This window comes from Tachypleus tridentatus, chromosome 4 (assembly GCF_004210375.1).
Source record: "Tachypleus tridentatus isolate NWPU-2018 chromosome 4, ASM421037v1, whole genome shotgun sequence".
NCBI lineage: Eukaryota > Metazoa > Arthropoda > Merostomata > Xiphosura > Limulidae > Tachypleus > Tachypleus tridentatus.
This window is the reverse complement of record NC_134828.1, coordinates 36,159,502-36,175,797: the sequence shown is the minus strand read 5'-3', so window position 1 is coordinate 36,175,797 and position 16,296 is coordinate 36,159,502. Positions and strand designations below refer to the sequence as shown.

The following is a 16,296-nucleotide window of genomic DNA, read 5'->3' as shown; positions in this document are numbered from 1 at the left end:
ACATTGTGTTATTAAATAATTATTTAATTCTAAATTACATTTCATGTTAATGATTATTTTCCACTTTGCTTTTCAATTTTAAAGTAATTCACACGTATCACTAATTTTCAGTGTCGTAGTCGTTTTGGTTAGATGGATTGAAACATATGTAATCGAATTTTTAGTTCGTTTTCACTGTTTATAACATGCCTCCCGCTAGTACAGCGGTTATATCTCCGGATATACAATGCTAAAATCAGGGATTCGATTCCCCTAGGTGGGCTCAGTAGATTGCCCGACGTGGCTTTGCTATAAGAAAACGCTGTTTATAACACACCTTCCCTCCTACCATGAATCACGTTTTATGCTCTGCAAATCGTCCTTACGGTTCTCAAAAGTAATACTGTGTAGCATTTTCCCAGTTTGGTTACTAAATCTGCAAGTGTTCTTGTAACGTATACTGTAACTCAAGGTATTTATGAATAATCCCGAGAAATTCCTCAATTGAAACACATATAAAAGTTAAGAACTCGAGAGCATATTTATGACTTAGTAGCAACACTTACACTGACAATAGAAACCACTAGAATTTCTTCTTTAAAATCATCCCAGTTCTCGTCTCCTATAAATGGCGATAACCTAGGACTGAAGCCCTTCTGTGGAGTCCAGTGTCCTTTGAGACGGATTTCTGTACATCGATATTTTGTTTTGGGAACTCCATAGATACTGTACTTTAGTTGAAAGAAACAGATAATTTACGGTTTGCTCAATTAACATAAATGGACGAATTTAAATTGACTTAGATATTAGTTAATCTTAGCTGATTATTGGTTAGCATGTTGGACTGTGGACTCTGATTCAGAACGTGTTATAACCGAAGCAAGCTTGGTTTGTTATGAATTACACGCGAAGCTTATGAGGGCTATCTGGGCCAGCCGTCCCTAATTTAGCCGTGAATGGCTAGAGGGGAAGCAACTGGTCATCGCTAACTCTTCGGCTACTCTTTTTCCAACGCCACACGAAGTAAACACAGATATATACATCACGCGCATGACAAAGAGCGTGCAACAAAAAATATATTTTTAATAATGCTTATACGACGCATTACAATTTTTAATATCTTGATAAATATATATAAGAAAATGAATAAATCACCACAAATATTTACTTTTACAGGTGAAAGACAGTGTTTAGTTGGCATGTTAATACATTAAAACTTTGTTATATTTATCGCAACAAAACTCCGGGACGACAACATTTTTTGTAAACAAAGTCAATATATCCAATCACTTTGAAAGACAACTTGTACAAAATGGAGGAAAATTTCTTTTTTTTCTGACTTTTTCGAAAGAATTCTACGCATATTCAGTGTTTAAGAGCCAATGATTAATGATTTTAAAAAACGTAAATCATACGGTTAAAACGTAAAAGGAAACAAACAAATCATAAAAAATATTATATAGTTAATGATATAAAATAAACGTAAATTCTATCCCTTTCTTCATAGAACAAAAATAAAATAGTGGGCAATTTAAAGCATACGGAATTATTATTATTGGTCTATTCTATATGTGAATAATCAGCTGCATAACAATATTAAGCCATTTTTTTATTCCATAGTAAAATAAAGACTCGCGAAGTTGACCACTTTAAAGAATAGTGGAGCGTTTCAAACTCAGTTATACCTGTTACATACGAGGACTAAACGAACAGGTCAGAAACTAGAAACTCGAGGGTTTGGGTACAGACGACCATAAATTTAAGTTGCTGAACTAAGAGCAAGCAGCACTTGACAACACAAATATCCCATTTTTTGAAAATGACTTCTACTTTTAAAAGGCACACACAGTTTAAAAATAGGGATTTTTTTAGTGCAATTTCTTCTCTTACCTTGGAGCCTTTGATTTATTACTAATCACTAGGCCACAGCAGCTTATTTTCGAAATAAAAACAATGCGTGTTGTAAATCGCGTTAAATTTCTGAATAGTTTTAAATATCTTCATAAAATACTAAAGAGTAAAATTTATGATTTTAAGAAAAAGTTAGATTACTTTCACGGTTTGTGAAATAGACACAATGAACTTGCAGCCCACCAGTGTATCAGTGGTTAGTTTACCCACTTACAACCCTAAATCCAGGATTCCACTTCCCGTAGTGGAAAGAGTACAATCAGTCAGATTGGGAAGAGATCCGGTGGGGAGGGCGTAGTTCAAACGAACCTTGCTTTGGAGGTAAGAATTGAGCTATTCAGACCAAAAGGAAAACTGCACAGTCTATATTTTATTAGCTATATCCCTCGTGAATCATTATTTTTCGTAAGCCAAAACTGCTACATGCACAATTTTTCACATATGTTCCATATTTTTGTATCTGCTTATACAGTTTATTCTGTACACAGTCCGCATTACCATTGAGAAAAACAGTTTAAATAACAGTTGCATATGCAAAAAACATTTTATAGCACATAGAATATACATTACATTTTAACTATTCTATATTGTTAAAGTTATCTTTAACAAGAATGTTAAAATCAAGTATAATTTACATCAATGTCTACAAATTTGGAACAGTAATATTAATGTGATTTTTTTACGTTTTAACTTTTCTATATTGTTGTAATAATCGTTTTTAACAAAGAAGTTAAAATCAACTGTAATTTACTGCAGTGTATTTATTTATAGCAGTAATGTTAATATTGTGTTTTTTTTTCTACAAACGAGGGCTTCCTTATTAAATACCAATAATATAAAAAACTGGCGCCGAAAAAATATAACAGACAAAAGTTGTTGTTTTGAATTAAGCACAAAGCTATAAAATGGGCTATCTGTGCTCTGCCCACCACAGGTATCGAAACCCGGTTTTCAGCGTTTTAAGTTTGCAGACATACCGCTGAGCCACTGGGGGGCACAGACAAAAGACTTCGTTGTAAAAGAGTGATTTTTAAACAAACTTTCTCTATCTCCACCAGCCTACTCCCCTGAACCTATTATTTAACTCCCTGCTAGAAAAAAAAAAAAATCACATGAACTAGAATAAACTTGAAATAAACTAGCTCGTAATGTTTTGGTTGATAGCTTAGTTTCTAAATCTGAACTATTAAAATAGTTTTTCTTGATAAAATATGTGAATTTCCGTTGGTGGTGGTGTATAGTAAGGAAACACTTCATGTGATCCAAATTGTATAGATGTGTTACAAATTGTCTTCCAGTCTTACATTCTACCTTCATATAAGTTATTAGTTGTAGTGATTTATAAACAATAAAGCAATGTCATATTTGCTTATTCTATCAAGATCTTCCCTAGTGACACAGCGGCATGTCTGCGGACTCACACCGCTAGAAAATGAGTTAAATACCCCCTGGTGGGCAGAATCCATTGTTTAGTTTCGTGCTTAATTCTAAATAATCAATTCAAATAATCTACCAAAGTAGCAGACTGTTATTCAAATGGATCAATCAACCGAAGTCTAATGGTTATACAAAGCTTTTACGTAAAGTTTAAGATCAGTTATAATAACGCCGAACTAATGTTTGTTTGTTTGATTTTTGAATTTCGCGCAAAGCTACACGAGGGCTATCTACGCTAGCTGTCCCTAATTTAGCAGGGTAAGACTAGAGAGAAGACAGCTAGTGGGATTGCCTTAATCACTTGGCCCTGCTGGATCCGCTGAACTATTATTAACCCAATATTTTAGAAACAGCACGATTTTCTTAGCTTCTAGACTCACTATTACTGTCTAGGGCCAGACATGGCCAGGTGGTTAAGGCACTCGATTCGTAATCCGAGGGTCGCGGTTTCGAATCCCCGTCACACCAAACATGTTCGCCCTTTTAGCCGTGAGGGCGTTATAAAGAGTAGTTGGCGGTGGGTAGTGTTGACGAGCTGCCTTCCCTCTAATCTTACACTACAAAATTAGGGACGGCTGGCGCAGATAGCACTCGTGTAGCTTTGCGCGAAATTCAAAACAAACCAATTACTGTCTTGTACAACAATTTATTGTACAGTAAAGGTGATGGTAGAATTCTTCACACTCAAATTAGAATTTTATAACTCGTAGTTAACAAAAAACAAAATATCCCTGTATAATAATTAAATCATATCTAAAGACATGTAAGTTTTTACTCACCTGGGTGTCTTTGTTGACTCTTTGTATAACGGCAACTGAACACAAACACGAAATATTCAAATCAGTTAGAGGAAATGTTTCTGTTCGGTTGTAGTTGGGCATAAGTAGGATCCAGCGTAAGTTTTGAAAACATGGTATATCGAACAACGACTGGAAATAAAGTTGTAAAGCCATTATCAAGAAATCTTTGGAAAATTTATGAATATCGTAATAATAGAAAGTAGAATAAAATGTATTCCTGAAGCGATTAAATAACCGACCCAACGATAAACTATTTCTGTAAACCAATCAAACTATGTAAACTCATGAAATATCTTCTTTCAAATATGAACCGTTTGATGCTCAGCACTGTTTTAGAGTGATATTCAACAGTTAAACATTCATTTTACCATTATTTGGGTAAAGTGATAACTACAGCATTTAAGGCTTAGGTGTCCTGGCCTATTTTTTTGCTCACTTTTCTTATTTTTCAGATATATATTTTACGGTAGTTTTAGTTATTTTTATTAAAATATTTACATTTTAAAGTTTACGGGTTTAAAAATCATGCTTCTCACAAAAAAATAAGCAGCAAATATAACTGCAAACTCATTCGATATTCACTGATGGCGGATGGAGGTGAAAATAGAAATAACGCTGTTGATAATCAATCAATGTTGTACTAAAATTTACAGAATAAAAAACACCTACGGTTTATCTACCATTTATTTATTACTGTTTTCCATTTCATTGTTTTGCGAAAAATTTTACCCATCAAGGTTTTTTTTTTCAATTTAAATTCAATCCTTGAGGGTCAACTCTGATCAATTATCAAATCAGAGTGTCAAAGGTCTTTCCATTTCATAATGTCAAGGACCTTTTGTAGAGTTATTAGTTACTGCAATTAATATAAGAATATAATAATCATTTTTTTTCTGATAAAGGAACCACAGCCCATAAACAAGAAAATATTTAATACATGATTCTGATGAAACAACTGATGTTTATTACTTACTTCAAATGATACATATTATGTTAACCTGACTGAAGTTACACAAAATAGGTGACTAAAATTTTGTAAACACGTTAAAACTGAAATATTTTACTACATATTGTTTTAAATCGGTTATTTTGCATTAAAACTAATTCTAAATTATTGATTAGTCGTTTTAGTGAACTAAACCTTATAGACTAAGTAGTGTTGCCCACCCCCACCCAGTTATGCTGGTAAGTATGAGAGGTTATATAGCAGTAAAAATTAAACTTCGAAACCCGTATAGGCAGACCGTAAACAACTTCAAATCTATATTCAAAGTGCTTCCTCTCCAATTAAACACTCTGACCTGAAGCAAAGACTGTTCTTTGTTCGATTCCAGGAACAAGAACACAAAGGATTTGGATGACACGTATCCTGTTGGTCCCTCATACGGTAAGAGTTGGCTCCGTAACATGCTTTCAGTGAGATTAGGCATGTCTTCAGATGCATAAAGAGTAGTGGTAACACCAGTGTTGTGAAGACCAGATGTGACGGTATCGTAACCATTAGCTTCTGTATCTGTGTGGAAACAGATAAATAGAACAGAAGATTAGTACATCCAGTTACACATACACATAACTATTGAAGTATAACATTGTCAGTTCTAAAGAGCTGGTTCCATACCTAGCATGTATTTCATTAGCTACACGTGGTTTGGTTTCTTAATAAAAGACCAATGCACGTTTGGCAACTTACTGATATTTCGTGGAAACAGTAAAGTCACGTGACGGATAAGAAGTAACTGAGCTAGGTCGACCACGACTTTAGTTGGAATCATTGAGTTCTGGTATCTGGAATGGTTATTTACTGTAAGAGTTCTGGTACCTGGAATGGTTATTTACTCTAGAAGATCTTTGATGAGCAAATTCTGTAAAAAAAAACAACAAACAAACCAGAAAACAATGAACTTTTCATCATTTTACCTTAATAGAAGAAATAAAATAAATAACATTGATTTAAGAATTCGTAGACGTAGAAGGCTTTTAGACGTTAATATAATGCTAATTCTAGTTTTATAAAGTTTAATTCTAAACAGGTTCAAAACATTTAATATATATGGTCTCAGTTTCTAGAAGACACAATAACTGAACTTAAGATCTTTCAAGAAAAAGAAAATGAAAAACGATTCTAGGACTAATCATTCTAAATATGTATCTAATCTAGCTAACTCTTTACTGGTGGCTTTCAAACATTAACACACGTTATAATTTGTTATAGCTCTAATTTCAAAGTTTAAACACTATAAACATCACATCAAGACTGAAGAACTTAGTAGTAGTTTGAATAATGACGTTTCGTATTCGATGTATTAAGTTCTAGGACAGTTGTGGAACGAACTTAAATATTAAAATGTGTAATACTAGTTTTAATACAGTAATATCTATAGGCTTTAAATGTAAAAACTAAAATATGTAGTTTGTATATTTGTAAAATTAAAAGTTTTCGAATGACCAATATACAAGTGGGATGTGAATGAAATTTATATTATAGGTGTTACATCACACATAAATATATAACATGACTACTATGTTTACATCATTAAAAGGTTTCGTTTGTAAATATAGTATTTTTACATGTAACAAATGTGAGTATCTTGCACTAAGTTAAGTAGACAGTGTGCATACAGTCATAACAATGGTTTTCAATTCTGAGATCACGTATCTTAGCAACACTTCCTTTTCATATGTTGTACTCTTTAGTTAAAGAAAACATAATCAAAAATAAATCTCCAACCTCTAAATAACAACATCAGTTTCACGGCTAGACTGACAACTTACTACAAACAAAAGCACTTTACAAAACATGCTACTCGAATGAGACTTACTTCTACCTTATTATAAAGACTAGCCAGAAAGGACTTAGTTTATATATCATTTATAAGCTACATACTGATTATCGTGTGATAAAACTATACAAACCAAAACACGATAGCACAAGTAGGCTACAAAGAAGATTGTGCCTTAAAAGAAAGATTTTTTTTCAATTCAAAACCTGAAGTGTTTTAGTGCAAACCCAACAAAACTGTATCATCTAAAGATCTCAAGTAGTTGGTTTGACTTAATGTATTGGGTTTGCGCAAAGAACTAGCCAGCCTTCACGTTTCTTTCCGATCATGCGTAGTTTCATGGTCATATTTTCTTTGAGTACTTTAAATCGAGTATATTTTAACTTAGCTGTATAAGCGAGAGTAGCTGAAGATGATTGATTGAGTTACACTTGCCTAATTTAACATGAAATAGCGTGTTTAGTGTTTGTTCTTTCAACTGTGACGTCAAACCAACAAATAAATCGCTGGACTACAATGGTATTTATTAGCTTGCATACGTGGAAAGAAATTCGTTATTAGCACAACCTGAGATAATGTAATATATATTTTCTTCTACAGTTAATCATTTACCTATTAGTTACATTTAATAATCTACCAATTAATTCCGTTATTTTCAAAGAACATCATCTGATCAGTGAAACTGAACATAACAAATTAATTATAGAAAGCATAAACCTTTAATATTTAATATTGATACCCACTCTGAATGATTAGAAATACACTCTAGTGTTAATTGATAATTAATATGATATATTAATATGATATATTAATTATACCGTTTACTTTATCGGCTGAATGTTTATTAACACATAATTCAAAAGTTTGTATTTCAGGACAGCTAATATGGGTATTAACACTTTATAGTAGTTAACGTGAATATGGTAATTAGTTTTATTAAGCTGATAAGAGAACACTTTAGGTAGAAGGAACAAAATGCTATATATTCAACACTGTTCGAAGTAAGCAACAAACATATAGTCTTGTGGTTTACCTGTAACTAAAACTTTCAATTAACGGTTATTTTCAAAACTGAGCTTAACATTTTTGTAGATCAGTTAATCGATGTGAATCAGAGCACGTTAAAAGATTTGAAAGGTACATTACATAGAGGGTGTGAAAAGTAAAAAAATCAAATCAGGCTTTTAGCACTGAAGAAATCTAAAATCTATTGATATCCCTTGGTGTGTAAACTATAAGTTTGAAAGTAAAATATGTTTGTAAAATTTACAAGTTCATAGAAAGCTCACTCAGCAAAGAGTCAGTTCATTTGTGCCAAGAATAATATAAATCTGGGATCATCTGGGAAATTCAACTGTAATAAACTTAGAAGCAAATTACCTTCTAGAATATGGATACATCTTATAAGTAAAAGAACAACTGTTGTTGTTTAGCTATTTTCAAAATATCCTACATATTGGAATATAAAATATATATTCGATAATAATCAGTGTTATGGTCAAAATGTCTTTAGAAACATAACATACAAAATACATTATGTTCATAAAGAATCATAATTCTAATTACTATAATTTGAATTTTCTTGTTTTGAAATTGTTAACTATAGGGGATTTGTTTAATTTGTATCTTATCTAGAACAAGTCTTAGGCACACAGAGACTATAGTACCAGATCAGTTAATCTTAAAACACAAGCACGGCTGTTCTTTATCATGCTAGTGACCAGAGAGCAACTAGTCACAAGTATCTACAACCTCAAGAGTTTTGCTGTGCTTCTGGAATGTTTAGCGATCTCATTCCTCGAACCTGGGATCTTTCGACTTGACGCTCAGTATGCTTTATAATATTGTGTTAAAATAAAAAATTAGCTTAAAATTGCATTAAATTGTCCCATTCTTCTAAAGGGAGAAATACTTAAGTAATTCAATGATTAGAAAGCTTTAGTTACCTGATGAAGCGGGTGTAACGTGAATGATATGGTGCCAACTACAAACCTATGGTTAGCGTTACAAAAATGTGAATCTGACAGTTCCTGGTTTGCTTCCTGTTATCTCAAAATCATGCTCCACATCTCTTAACTTAAGGGAGAATTAAAATAGCGAACGTCAAGTTCAATTATTCAATCACAGTCCAGAACTGTCCGAAAGGTGGCGTTGGCAAGTTGGCTATTAGCTCAAAAATAGGAATTACAAGTTTTCCACGAATATTCGAGAAATAAAAGTTATTAAAAGTATTGATTTCTAATCAGTGTTTAAACAAAATCTTAGGTTTACACGTCCCACGCTGTACACATGTAGAAAGAATACTAGTTGTATTAGGTAATTGAACAAGCTGTATCCACATTACAAAACAATTGACTATTAAAAATATATGAAACTAAGTTGTGTTTCACTTTCTTATAGATCGAGATATCAAATAAAATACAGAACATTTAAGAGACTAAATCAAAACTAATTATTCACTCTACTGTCTGTTCGAACAGAATAAACGGGTGTCACCAAGAGTATCACACACACCAGTTTCAAACGTTGTTTTATCAGTTGACGGCTTTGTTCGTTATTCATATATCGATATTTTCGTTTTTATTGTTTCATGATATAATACTGTTATACTGTTCTGTGTTTAAGACTTGTTTTACCAAAATGTATTCAACACACGAGTGTAAATGTTTCTAATGACATGACAAAAAATATTAATTTATTTTCCTTCCAATTTCCATGAAGAAAAACCTTAAGTGATAAAAAAGCTACAATCAGTTATATGGCAGTTGTTCAACACATGAATAATAACATTTGATACACAATTTAGTATATTGACAGAGTAGTTGTCAAAAGGAGATAAATGTTTTCCATTTAGTCTAGTATCTTCATATTTGATATTCTCACTTACATAGTTCGATACACAAAAATAACTATATTTTTGGCTTTAGTCATTGGTTTTAATGAATGTTTTTCAATTGTTATGGCAATTTGATCCCGTCGTGTAAATTTCCTATTAAATGCTCAGGCAGGGGTGTGTACGTAACGTATGTATATTACTTTCTTGGCAAAAACAAAATTGATTTTCACATGTTTCTGTTCTTTGGTAGCAGTTAAAAGTCGTTTACTGAAACAAAATATAAGTGATGCGTTATGTTCTTTTTATTTACTGTTACATTTATACAAGCACGTTACTTTAAACAACACCAAATTAACCCAGTGTCAGAAACACCAGTAAACGTGATTGTAAGTAAGGGGTATGTAAATATGACGACTTGTGTGCACTACGTTCTATCCAATCTTCAAAAATAATTTTTTTTTTATTGAACATTAGAAGACTTCTAAGCAGTCATTGTGAGAAAAGCTAAATGAAATATGAGTCTACAGGGAATAGAATGCAACATTTTCAAAACAACCAAATTGGTTGTTGTTCACTACATTGTCCAATAATAACGTTTTATTAAATAAATAATCTGAAGGTAAATATATAATGTTACCATTATCATTTACTTAGAGTATCCTTTGCAATATTTCAGGAAGAATCAGGGTTACGGGACTCAGTCAAGGATGAACCATACATCTTCCATAGGATCCTGACTCAAACACGGAAGATAAACAATGTATTAATACTCAAGCTATTTTTCTTAACTTTGGTTGAAACAGCATGAAAATACTGTCTCATTTAACAAACTTGCCACTTACTTAAACAGGAAGGTGTCTGACTAAATTTGTGATGGGTCGAGAGGCAGCAACAGTCTCTTCACCTACCTTCCCATTTTCGTTCAGTTCCCAGTCTGCAACAGAAATGACATTGTTTTAATGCCCTATTATATAAACTTTTCAAGATCCATAAAGCATAGGTACTAAATTCAGGAGCGTTCACTGCCTGCGAAATGTTTAGAGTTGAACTCATCGAAAAAAATGTACTGTCCAAAAACACAGGAAGATGTGATATAATAAGTTGAATTTGGGTACTAGCAAGTATGTTGCATATAAATCTATATATCTTTGAAATATATAGAAATGCAGCGAGGTATTATACAACATATACAAGTGCTTAACGGCGTATAATAACCACATTGGCGAAGAGTAGTCCCTTAATGTCTAAAAATTGTGATCATATTATAAGTCTGATAACTGTTTTTAAACAGACAATTCAATGGTTTTTAAGGGTTTTCTGTAACGTTTTCAACGTTTTTAAAGTTGTTTATTTTGTTATCAACGAAGCCTTTCATTCAATATCAAAATTTTCAGCTTGAGAAAGTGGCTAAAATTTTGGAAATATAAGAGAAAATGCAATTCACATGTTTAGAAACATGATCTACAAAACTATTTGAAACGTGTGTACGAGGAGAACAGAATTACGATTTTGTTCATCATGAAGAGTCGTGGACAAACAATGTATTTAATGTACATACAATATTGTTAAGTGTTGTTGAAAGAATGAAACTTTTATTGTAAGTACACAAGATTAAACTATTGTTAACACATCAACAAATTTGAAACGATTTTCTTGTGTCTATATTTAAGCGAGAGGCTCCCCGACAGGCAATCTGGGCTTTGTAACGGCGGGTATCGAAAGCTAATTTTTAGTGCTAAGAAGCTTCAGACTAACTGATGAGCCACTGAGATGTTAATAATAAAGGTAAATTCAACAAAATAAAACTATGTTAGTATCATGTATTATAAAACTAGTACAAAAGATGCCATCTCAGGAAGGGATCGCCTGGTGTGGGTAAAAAGACGTCCCCCTAAGAGTTACATAACTTTTACATAATATGTCGACACCTGAAGGTGTCATATTTGTTTCGTAACAGACACCTGAGAGCGCACTGCTAGGGCCAAAGTTTCATTCCTCTACCTAAAACCTATGATTTTTTATTGGATATAACAATGAATTAATTCTTGAGAAAATATTTCATTTTACATCTGTTTACAGTTACTTTATTTCACTTACATATTTATTTGTTTTGCAACGGCTGACTGTGCTTCTATGAGCGGACAGTGTTGCTATTACTACTACGTCTTAATATGATTCCAAAAGCATATGGTCTTACAAAAATCATAGGTGTATATTTTACGATGGTAGATGGTATATTTTATAGGCGGACAGTGTTAGGATGATTACATACAGATTTTAACTCATTTCATTATTCGTTTATAGTTTTCATGTGTATGCTTTAAAACGATGGCTGACGTTTCAAGGTGAATCGTATTACTAAGTTCTATAGGCGGATGGTATTATTGAGGTCAATGCTGCCAGGATGGATGTTATTTATATAAATAAATAGTTCAATAGAATTATGTTCTCATGTAATTATGTTTTCAACGTTGTAGCCATGTGGGCTAAGGCGTTTGACTCGTAATCTGAAGGTCGCGGGTTCGAATCTCCATCGCCCCAATCATGCTCGCCTCTTTCAGCCGTGGGGGCGTTATAACATGATGGTCAATCCCACTATTTATTTGTAATAAGAGTAGCCCAAGTGTTGGTAGTGGGTGGTGATGACTAGCTGCTTCCCTCTAGTCTTACACTAGGGACGGCTAGCACAGATAGCCTTCGAGTAGCTTTGCGCGAAATTTAAAAAACAAACAAACACAATTTAATTACTTTCGCGAAGGTTGCGCTTAATTTGTGTTATTTTGCGAGATTATATTGTTGCGAATCTTCACCATCCAAAACTTTTAATACGCTTCGAACAGCCCTGGGAATGTTAAGTGAATCAATTAATGATAACCCAATAAAAAAACAACACGAAACTGAACAATATAATACTTTCGTTTTCACTGGGAAAGTAACGAGGAAGCCAATGGCAAAGGTAAGAATTTTGGAATTTTCTATTTTAATAATGATGTGTTTGAAGCAGAACCTTAAAAGGCTTTAGCAAATACTAGTGACATACCAGATACAGATACCTATATAAAGAAAAAAATTACAAGAATGGTCTTTATTTATTGTACTGTGGCTTATTTATCCTGCTTACAACAGATATCATATTGAATGTAAAACTTCAGTGACAAATTAAAGGAAAATATCTTAATATTTAATGGTTACTCAAATATAATTTTGTAATTATTGATTTAATCCTGCATTAGTTTGCAAAGAACTATCGATAGGTGTCTATTTATTATTGTTATGAATTCTGCAAACTATTATTCAAAATATTAAATGATATAAATACAAAAAATCCAATTTATTTAAATAGAATATATGAGTGAAAGTTTGATGTGACTATTATTATTACGTTACGAGAATATTAAATGGTACCATTTTGTTAAATATAATTATAAACTATATTATTACGATACTAGAATATTAAATGATACCATTTTGTTGAATATAATTATAAACTATATTATTACGATACTAAATTATTAAATGGTACCATTTTGTTGAATATAATTATAAACTATATTATTACGATACTAGAATATTAAATGGTACCATTTTGTTAAATATAATTATAAACTATATTATTACGATACTAGAATATTAAATGGTACCATTTTGTTAAATATAATTATAAACTATATTATTACGATACTAAATTATTAAATGGTACCATTTTGTTGAATATAATTATAAACTATATTATTACGATACTAGAATATTAAATGGTACCATTTTGTTAAATATAATTATAAACTATATTATTACGATACTAGAATATTAAATGGTACCATTTTGTTGAATATAATTATAAACTATATTATTACGATACTAAAATATTAAATGGTACCATTTTGTTGAATATAATTATAAACTATATTATTACGATACTAGAATATTAAATGGTACCATTTTGTTAAATATAATTATAAACTGTCTGTGACATTATTTCAATTTTAATCTAGACAGAAAGTACATTTTAGAGAATTTATAATTCACAAAATGGTAAAATGTAGTGGGAGATAAGGTAATGTTAAAATAATATTACTAAATATATATCATTTTCAAATCAATATATATAAGATATATAGAATATTATTGTTATATTACCTATTTTCCGAATACTATTTACAAAAATTAAAAATATCTTAGTTATCAGATACTGACCAATGTAAGTAACATCTTATACTTAACAAGCATTCGTAAACAAACTTTTAACGTATGCTAATATATTAGTACATATTCTTTAATAAATTACCGACCTAAAGCATAATGCAATAATAATACTTATAATAATAATAATAATAATGTTTAAATATGTTATTTCTGCTTTTACTTAAAGAGGCCCGGCATGGCCAAGCGTGTTAAGGCATGCGACTCGCAATCTGAGGGTCGCGGGTTCCCATCCCCGTCGCGCCAAACATGCTTGCCCTTTCAGCCGTGGGGGCATTATAATGTGACGGTCAATCCCACTATTCGTTGGTAAAAGAGTAGCCCAAGAGTTGGCGGTGGGTGGTGATGACTAGCAGCCTTATCTCTAGTCTTACACTGCTAAATTAGGGACGGCTAGCACAGATAGCCCTCGAGTAGCTTTGTGCGAAATTCAAACAAAAACAAATTTACTTAAAGAAATGTCAGCATTATCTATCGTATGACATGGGAAGTGTTCCTCAGCTTTATCTGAGGGGCAACTTGATACGCACCAGGTTTTACATGAGGAAAATAAATGAAGACCTGTTCAAACATACTTATTAAAAATTAATATTAATTAAAATTAAATTAATATTAAGTTTTTATTAAAAACCTAAACTACAGAAATAATTACACTGTGTAACATAAATTGTATTCCTGGATAGTATGTGTTATTTCTTAATTGCTTATGTTGTGAAAGTACAGAAAATGGCCATTATTCCCTTTAAACTTTTGTGACCTGAATAATGAGATTTAGAAATTAACCTATTTTCTATGTAAACACGGGCAAATTTGCACATTTTCATTTACATAAGGTCTGAATAAAACAATGTATAAGTCAAGTAGCAGATGCTGTCACAGAGCACTTTTTCGCTCTTGTCTTGATAAATTGGCCACATGCATAGCAGAATGCGTCTGGAGAATGCTTGCAGCTTCTTGATGCCATCTCTGATAAAATCAGATTGGTCTATGTGTTCACTTAGACAGTTAGAACTAAACAGAAGTGGTAATTGGTGAGCTCCTGTATATATATATATTACTATGGAAAGTTTTGGAAAATTCCAAAAGGTTCTTGAAAATTCTCGTAAGTTCTACAACATTCTAGAAAATTCTTGTAAGTTCTACAACATTCTAGAAAGTTTTGTTGCTTAATTGCTGTATATAGGTAATATTTTAATATGATTGAGTAGTAAACATAAAATGTTTTGTTGTAAAATATAATTAACTCATCAAATACAAGAATTATGCACTAACCTTGTTGTTTATACATTATATTAAAAATATTGCACAATTAATAGCATGGACATGGTGTAAAGACGTTGTACAAACACTAATTTTGTATTTTATAGGCTCTGTTCATCCCCTATTACTTAAGTTTGGCAAACGTTTTGCCTTTTGGTGGCGTATCATGAAACAAAAAGTCTCGATAACTACTCACGTAACACAAAAAAATATACATATTAAAACCTTATAGCTCATTTCCAACAAACTGATGTTGTCATCCGCTTTAAAGCCGGACATGCTGTAGCAGCAGGTGTTGCTGAAGGGATGCGCAGGATGTGTTATAAACAATGACATTGCACAAACGATACCATTTTCAAATTAAGCAACTTTATATCATCACAAAAAAATTGTCTTATTATCAAATTATATGATTCTAAAACTTCTTAACCCAGAGCTAATTATTAAGGAATATTTTTACTTAAGCAAGATTATTAATAAACTTCCTATCTTTTAAAGTAATTATTTTACGAATGTTTGTAATAAAATTTAATATTCTGTGTATTTTGCGTTTTTTACTCCTTTATTTCGTACATAATATATGAGTTGGTTTTCTAAAGATGTCAATTACATAGTGTGAATAGTATTAAATATCTACGTGTTACGATCATATAATATTCATCTATTATTGAGTGGCAATTTCTGTCTCGCATTGTTCTTAAACTGTTTGGAGGTACAATATGTATTGCTAAAGAAATTACTCCAAAGGCTAATGATAACATCGTTTACACCAGAATTAGCCCATTTTTAGCTCTTAAAAATAACTTCAAAAGTACCCTAAGCAATGCACAATTATTCCTTTAGTAATAATGTCCAGGACTAATTCTAATACTCGCTTCAGTTTCTGCTGTAGACTGGAGTTACAATAATAGTAATAAGAAAAATAGCAACAAGCAATCCCTATCATGAACAACTACTGTGGTTCATGAATGAATCAGTGTAATGGATTCTACTGATCAGCAATATATTCATCGTCATCATTCAAGCTCATTTAGAATAACTAACGTGTCTGTTTATCTTCAGTCTTTCCTATTTAAGACATCAAAACCTGAAC

The 16,296-nt window shown here is 31.8% G+C and overlaps 1 protein-coding gene across 4 annotated transcripts in view; it reads right to left on the bottom strand.

The window, feature by feature from the left end:
• The window catches only part of LOC143248838 (glutamate receptor ionotropic, delta-1-like), a 64,845-nt gene that overhangs the window by 22,917 nt on the left and 25,632 nt on the right, over positions 1-16,296 (bottom strand). For 2 of the 4 annotated variants that reach the window (XM_076497669.1, XM_076497672.1), the window contains exons 2-6: positions 10,586-10,677; positions 5,818-5,989; positions 5,429-5,640; positions 4,107-4,256; positions 546-710 (exon numbers count right to left, since the gene is read on the bottom strand). In XM_076497669.1, coding sequence (XP_076353784.1) covers positions 546-710; positions 4,107-4,256; positions 5,429-5,640; positions 5,818-5,899 — 609 coding nt within the window. In that variant the 5' untranslated portion in view covers positions 5,900-5,989; positions 10,586-10,677. Of the gene's footprint in view, positions 1-545; positions 711-4,106; positions 4,257-5,428; positions 5,641-5,817; positions 5,990-7,040; positions 7,164-10,585; positions 10,678-16,296 lie in introns of those variants that run through there. The other 2 variants (XM_076497670.1, XM_076497671.1) reach the window with 2 other exon arrangements.